This window comes from Nicotiana sylvestris, chromosome 4 (genome assembly GCF_000393655.2).
Source record: "Nicotiana sylvestris chromosome 4, ASM39365v2, whole genome shotgun sequence".
Lineage (NCBI taxonomy): Eukaryota > Viridiplantae > Streptophyta > Magnoliopsida > Solanales > Solanaceae > Nicotiana > Nicotiana sylvestris.
This window is the reverse complement of record NC_091060.1, coordinates 17,436,113-17,444,169: the sequence shown is the minus strand read 5'-3', so window position 1 is coordinate 17,444,169 and position 8,057 is coordinate 17,436,113. Positions and strand designations below refer to the sequence as shown.

General features: G+C 40.7%; 1 protein-coding gene across 1 annotated transcript; it reads right to left on the bottom strand.

Moving 5' to 3' along the window:
* Nucleotides 1–5,322: 5,322 nt before the first annotated feature.
* Nucleotides 5,323–6,215, bottom strand: LOC104225735 (uncharacterized). The gene is made up of 2 exons (XM_070172581.1): nucleotides 5,919–6,215; nucleotides 5,323–5,577 (listed from the first exon to the last, which is right to left on the bottom strand). Exons 1-2 carry the CDS (start codon nucleotides 6,213–6,215, stop codon nucleotides 5,323–5,325), a joined length of 552 nt encoding a protein of 183 aa, XP_070028682.1.
* Nucleotides 6,216–8,057: the final 1,842 nt, after the last annotated feature.

The following is an 8,057-nucleotide window of genomic DNA, read 5'->3' as shown; positions in this document are numbered from 1 at the left end:
TCAATTGAGATCAAAGAGTTATCCTTCAGTTCAAGTGCATGGGAGAGGTCAGCCCAACGAGGCAGCTACTTAGGAGTTCGACTCGGACATGTGGAGTAGATATTCCCACCTTTTTACCAGTCCAGGTACTTTTCTATGTCCGTTTGAGGACAAATAGTTATTTTAGAGGTGGAGAATGTGATGACCCGATAGGTCATCTCATATTTAGAACTAAATTTTGTGTTTCGAAGCCTTAAATATCTTATTTTGAGAAAACACACTTGGATACGTGTTTTGACGGTCTCGGTGGGTCCGTATCGTAATTTGGTACCTGGGCGTATGCCCGGAATTGAATTCTGAGGTCCCTAGCTCGAGATATGAATTTTTGATGAAAAATTAAAGTTTGAAAGTTTAATGATTTTAAGAATTTTGATTGATATTTGATCTTGTTTATACCGGGTCCGTATTTAGATTCTGGAGCCCGATACATGTCCATTATTATATTTATGATATGTCTGTGAAATTTGGTGATAAACGGAGTTGGTTTTACGTGATTCGGACGTTCGGTTGTGAAAATAGAAGTTTAAAAGTTTTCTTAAAATTTCATTTGATTTGGTGTTCAATTCGTAGTTCTAGATGTTATTTTGGCAATTTGATCGCGCGAGCAAGTTCATATGATGTTTTAAGACTTGTGTGCATGTTTGGTTTGGAGATCCGAGGGTTCGAGCGAGTTTCGGATAGCCAACGGACCTTTGGAACTTAGAAAAAACTGTTGTTTTTGCTGCAGCTGGTGTTCTGGTGTGTTGTGCTTCGCGATCGCGAAGTCATTCTCGCGATTGCGAAGGGGATCTGGTATGGGGGAGGAATTTACTCTACACGAACGGGAGACCATGGCCGCGAACGCGGAGCATTGGGGGTTTTTTCTCTACGCGAACGCAATTCATCACACGCGAACGCGTAGAATTAGCTAGGCTGGTCAGGGGGAATTGAGGTAACTCTACGTGAACGCGAGCCCAGTCTCGCGAACGCAGAGGTCAGGGGGGATAGACTTTCGCGAATGCGTATAGTTACTCGCGATCGTGTAGGCCACTTAGGCCCTGCTCTTCGCGAACGCATCAGTGTTCACGCGAACGCGATGAACACTAATACCCAGTGATAAAACAGTTCCATTATGGGATTATTGTCATTCTTTCAAATTTTCAAAACCTAGAAAGCCTAGAGACGATTTTTGCAAGATATTTTCTTGCTCAATTTGTTGGTATGTGATTCTAACCCACTTTCTTTCAATTACTCATTACATTTTATGAGATTTCAACCTAAAATCTAGGATTTTCATGGTGGAAATTGAGGGCTTGGGTAGAATTAGGATTTTTTGTAAAATTGAAATTTAGACCTCGAATTGAGGTCAGGTTTCGAAACAAATTACATAATCGGGCTTGGGGTGAATGGGTAAATGGCTTTTGGTTCGAACCTCGGGTTTTGACCAAGCGGGTCCGGGGTCGATTTTTGACGTTTTGGGGGAAAGTTTGAAAAATCTAAATTTGTGCATTGTAGTTGATTCCTTTAGCAATATTTAATGTTATTGAGTTAATTGTGGCTAGATACGAGTGGTTTGGAGGCGGATTCTAGGAGAAAGGCCCTGGTAGAGCTTTGAATGGGCTGCGGAATGAGGTAAGTATTGTGTCTAACCTTGATTTGAGGGAATTAGGAACCCTCGGACTATTTGCTATGTGACTCTCATGTGAGCGGCGTATATGCAAGGTGACGAGTGCTTATACGCCGCCGAATTATCTGTTTTCCCTGATTTACCGTTTTTCCTTAATTATATCCTTTCCTGTCTTAACTGTTATATACTCTAAATACTTTTCATGCTTAACTGCTAATTATTAATCAATATCTTCATGTTAATGATGTTAGCTCTTCTAGTATAATTAGATTCTAATCACTAACCAAAAGAAGTAGAAAGAAAAAAGAAATTTTGAGGTAAATAGAAATCAGTAATTGACGCATAATACACCTCGGCTTTCTCATGAGATTTCTCTTCTTCTTAGAGGGCAATTGTCTGATTGTTTGGTGACACAAAAGATTGTTTCGATTAGCAAGCACTACCTACTTTAAATTTAATGCTTTAATATGTTTATTACTTAGATTATATTATTTTTATAGTGTAGAAATTATAGGCCAACTTCCTTAAAATTTTAGAATTGCGGTGAGTGATTCTGATATGTTTATTATCATTAAATCGTACCTATTTTCATAAAAATAGGCTCTTAATCATTTAACATAATATCATTTCAAATTATCGAGAAGAATTTATATTTTTTCCATTATTGCATCCAAATAAATCGAGAACTCATCTACCTCGTATGTGTTTATAGCTTCTAAAAAGTTATGAATGATGTCACAATCACCATACTTTGACTTATGGTAATATGGTACATGCAAAATTCATGATGTGCAAACTTGTAGATGTCAGCAATAATTCTTGTATTTTCATGTCCATATAATATGACGTAGAAGTCATCACTATTAGAAATGCATTTAGATATCTTAACAATAACAACATATCCAGTATTATCCCATACCGTGGGGTCTGGGGAGGGTAGTGTGTACGCAAACCTTATCCCTACCTTGTAAGGATAGAGAGGTTGTTTCTAATAGACTCTAGGCTCAGAAAAGTATAAGCACCATATTAATGAAAATATAATAAAAAAGAGACAGTACCAAAAATCCATATAAAAGCAAAATAAAAATAACAAGACGGTAATGTGATCAACAATGAAAGAAAATAACGGTTAGCCATAAAACCTACTATCCTCAAAAAGCAAAACTGTGTGTCAATACTACTATTATGAACACTCTAGACTACCTACTCTACTACCCTAATCATCGACCTCCATACCTTTCTATCAAGAGTCATGTTCTCGGTCAGCTGAAGCTGCCATGTCTTGCCTAATCACCTCTCTCACACCTCTTCTTTGGCCTACCTCTACCTCTCGGTAGACCCTCCAATGTCAACCTCTCACACCTCCTTACTGGGGCGTCTATGCTCCTCCTCCTCCTCACATGACCAAACCACCTAAGTCGCGCTTCCCGCATCTTATCCTTAATAGGGGCCACACCCACCTTGTCGCGAATAACCTCATTTTTAATCCTATCTAACTTGGTGTGCCCGCACATCTATCTCAACATTCTCATCTCTGCTACCTTCATCTTCTGGACATGAGCGATCTTGACTGGCCAACACTCAGCCCCATACAACATCGTCGGCCTGACTATCACTCTGTAGAACTTACCCTTAAGTTCCGGTGGCACCTTCTTGTCACATAAAACACCGAAAGCTAGTCTCCATTTCATCCATCCTGTCCCAATATGATATGTCACATCTTCATCAATCTCCTCACCCCCCTGAATAATAGACCCAAGGTACTTAAAACTCCCTTTCCTATGGATGACATGCGAGTCCAGCCTCACCTCCCCTTCCCCTTCTTGAGTCTCGCCACTAAACTTACACTCTAAGTATTACCAAACTCTATAGAGAACCAGGTTCTCTATCGGTTCCACTAGAACACACTCACACAACAGCAAGTAAACGACAAAAGGAACTTTACGTGAAAAATTCTCAGCTCAACGGGATTAAAAATCACGACCTACCCTTGTAGGATTTCAACTTCACTACTGAGAAACTTTTAGATTACAACCTATGCAACCTAGAAATTAACCTCTTAATCTCTTACTAACTTGTAACACACCTATTACAAACCAATTTATAATACCTCTATTACAAAGACTTCACAACTCGACTAATTCTAGCCAAGACTCAAACACAAAGGTTTAAGGTTTACAAAGGATTTCCTACACACTGCTTCTTAGTAAGCTAAGTAGGAGTTACAAGTAAGAACATTAACAAAGTTACAACTCAACTAAGGACATACAATAACTTGATGTGAGAACTAGTCCGTAGTTGTTTTGTTCTTTGTTCTTGAAGCACTTGAGAATTGCTTGCTGGATAATCACGTGAGAGAGCTTGAGTGAAAATATCTAAGTGTTCAAGTGAATGTTTTACCTTCCTTTATGTTAATAATACATGTGTGCCATCACTTACAATGATGTAAGCAAGGTAGGTAAAAAGTCTTCCACAAAAAGTTGACTGTTGCATTGTTCCTATACTGTAGCGTGTGCAGGCAGAAACTTTCCAACTGGAGAGTTGACTTCGTACAGTCACCTCGGGAACTGGTAGGGACTTGTTCCCTCAACTGTTCCTTCGACTCTGAAGAGTTGAGCCATATCTCAAACTGGATCCCAACCTGAAACCTTGTGATCTTAAGGTCTTGAGAATGTTTAACGAGCTCCTTATCTGGTTCTTGATAGTAAGTTTGTTAGATCATCAAAATATAAAACAAAGTATTTATGACAAAGATACTTGTAACCTATCACTTAGTCCTGCTCAACTTGAAACCTTTGATTCCAAGGTCTGCCTTCATACCTCTAATTGCGCGTACACACCGTCTCGCGTCTCGTCAATTAATATAATATCATCTAAAAATATCATGCACCACGACACCTCCCATTAGATGTGGCGCGTCAGTACGTACATCACTAGAGCAAACAAAAAAGGGTTGAGTGGCGACCCCTGATGCAATCCCATCATAACCGAAAAATGGTCCGAGTTCCCACCCACCATACTCACTCGGGTCTTTACCCCATCATGCATGTCCTTAATCAACCTGACGTATGCAACAAGTACACCTCTAGCCTCCAAACATCTTCACAAAACCTCCCTCAGAACTTTATCGTACGCCTTTTCTAAGTCAATGAACACCATATGCAAGTCCTTCTTTCTCTCCCTGTACTGCTCCATCAATCTCCTAATAAGGTCGATGGCTTCTATAGTCGAACGCCTCGGCATAAACCTAAAGGTTCTCGAAAATAAACACACTCCTCCTCACCTTTATCTCTACCACCCTCTCCCAGACTTTCATAGTATGGATAAGCAGCTTAATACCCCGATAGTTATTGCAATTTTGGATATCACCCTTATTCTTGTATATAGAACCATTGTGCTCCACTTCCACTTTTCGGGCATATTTTTTATTCTAAAAATGACATTAAATAACCTAGTGAGCCACTCCAAACTTGTCTTGCCCGCACTCTTCTAAAACTCCACTGGAATTTCATCCGACCCGGTCGTTTTTCCCTGCTCATCTTACGCGTAGCCCCCTCAACTTCATCAACTCTAATTCTCCTACAATACCCAAAGTCACAGCGACTCACGGAGAGTTCCAAATAACCTAGTACAATGCTCCTGCCTCCCTCCTCGTTTAAGAGACTATGGAAATAGGTCTACCATCTCCGACAGATAAGCCCCCCATCCAACAAAACTCTACCTTCTCCGTCCTTGATGCACTTCACTTGGTCCAAGTCACGCGCCTTCCTTTCTCGCACCTTGGTTAACCTTAACAACCTCTTATCCCCACCTCGGCCCTCGAGTTCCTCATACAAACGACTAAAAGTTGCAGTTTTGGCCGCCGTAACTGCTAGCTTTGGCTCTTTCTTAGCCAACTTATAATGCTCCTTATTCGCCCTCCTCCTCCTTGTCTACACTTTCCACTAGCTTTAGATACACTACTTTACCTCTCCATTCCACCACCAGTCTCCCTTGTGACTACCAGAGTAACCCTTTGAGTTCCATAATACCTCTCTCGCATGTTCCCTAATGCCTTGCACAGTTATGGTCCACATAGCGCTTGCGTCCCTACTACTCCTCCAATCCCCCATAGTCACCAGCTTAACCCCTAAATCCTGCATTTTAGCTTCCGTCACGGCTCCCCATTTTATCATATGTTGGCTATACATCGCCCTTTTCATCCTCTTCCTCGTGATCTCAAGGTCCATGACCAGGAGCCTATGAAGGGTCGAGAGGTTCTCACTCGGATGACCTTGCAATCCGTGCAAAGACCTCTATCAGACTTCATGCAGAGTAAATAATCGATCTGAGTCCTGGCCATCAAAATCTGAAAGGTGACCAAGTGCTCCCTCTTCTCCGGGAAACTTGAGTTTGCTATCACCAAATCAAATGCTCTATCAAAGTTCAGCAGAGATGTTCCTCCTCTGTTTCTATCTCCAAAACCAAAGCCACCATGCACATTATCATATCCCCGAAACGTTGCTCCAATGTGGTCGTTGAAATCTCCTCCTATGAAAAGCTTCTCAGTATGCGGGATACCACGCACCATCTCATCCAAATCCTCCTAGAAACGCCTCTTGACTTCCTCATACAAGCCTGCTTGGGGTGCGTACGCACTGATTATGTTTAAAGTAAAACCTCCAACAACTAGCTTAATAGTCATCAACCTGTCATTCACCCTTATAACCTCCACCACTAGTTTACGGAGGTCCTCATCGACCAATATACCTACCCCGTTCTTGCCCCACCCTCCCAGAATATCAAAGTTTGAAACTGCACACATCCCGCGTTTTATCTCCTACCCACCTACTCTCTTGTACACAAGCTATATTAATCTTCCTTTTCTCAAGAATCGTCACCAGCTCTATAGATTTTCTAGTCAAAGTTCCTATGTTCCAAGAACTCAGTCTCAGCCTAGTAGTTCCCTCAACCCTCTTACCCAATTACCCTCTGCCCCCGCGCTGACACCCCCGTGGACAAGACATTGCCCTACCATCGTTCACCAATGCCACTATAATCTAGGAGTCACTAGGCAAGCACTATCCCGAAAACAAGCGACAAAAATAAAATGAATTACCGAAATATAATCTACCACTAAAGGTCGCAAAATAGGCGGAGAAATAAAATAAAGGAACTAACATGAACTATAATCTACAACTAAAGGTCAAAAAAATAGGTGAAGAAATAAAACAAAGAAACTAAAAGAGCTATAATCTACAACTAAAGGATAGAAAAATAGGTGAAGAAATAAACAAAGTATTACCATTTGCGTTGCTAGGTTATCGCACTACTGTCCGTACTTCAGTAGGTGCAACCCTTTATTTGTTGTTATATGGAACTGAAGCAGTGATACCTGCGGAAGTTGAAATCTCGTCCCTTCGGATTGTCGCTGAGGCTGAGATTGATAATGATGAGTGGATCAAAACCTGTTTGGAGCAGCTGAGCTTGATTGATGAAAAATGATTGGCAGTTGTGTGTCATGGCTAGTTGTATCAAAAGAGAATGGCAAGAGCATACAATAAAAAGGTGCATCCCCGGAAGTTTGAAGTGGGCCAGCAAGTGCTGAAACGCATCCTTCCACATCAGGCTGGGGCAAAAGGCAAGTTCGCCCCTAATTGGCAAGAGCCATTCATTGTAACCAGAGTATTGTCCAATGGTGCTTTATGTTTAACAGATATCGAAGGAAAATGCATAAACATGACTATCAATTCTGATGCAGTAAAAAGATATTATGTATGATTTCTTTGTTATAATTGTTGATTGTTTGTATTTGGCATTATTTCGAAGATTGAAATGACGAAGGCAATTTGTTCTGCTATCTAAACACTTTACCTTTTGCTTCTCCTTTCTGAGCCTTATTTATTTCTTTCATACCCCTCTTTTGGAATCAATCATGAAAAAGAAAGAAAAGAAAAAGGGAAAAGAAAAGAAGTGAAGTATAACAACAAGGAAATTCAGGTGTGAACTACGTTTGACCTGATTCCTGTTACGGATACGTAGGCAGCTTTACGGTTCGGTCATAGTAAAATAAAAGTCAAAAGATCTCCAAGCAAGAAACTGGGGTAGAGGTTTTATTTGTAATAAAAATGTGATTCCAAAAGTTGTAATTTTAAACTCATGTCAAATTGTTTTGAGCCTTTGATACCATTTCTTTCTAACCCCATCCAAAAGCCCACATTACGGTCAAAAGAAAGACCTTCCGATCAGTTTTCGAGAGATGCCAAGTCGAGCCAATAGAGGTGATTCATATCAGGGTAACACTCTGGTCCAAGCAGGGAAAGTAATGAAAATGAGAGAGTCTTATTGGTGAAAACTCTCACGGGCACTATGAGGCGACGAAAGCTGAGAGAAAATAAAAATGAGAGAGTCTTATTGGTGAAAACCTTCACGG

Coding starts and splice junctions, on each gene's coding strand:
- LOC104225735 (XM_070172581.1), bottom strand. CDS start 6,215: ATGGTGCGTGGTATCCCGCATACTGAGAAGCTTTTCATAGGAGGAGAT. Junction 5,578..5,918: donor GTCTTTGCACGGATTGCAAG/GTCATCCGAGTG, acceptor TGGAAAGTGTAG/ACAAGGAGGAGGAGGGCGAA.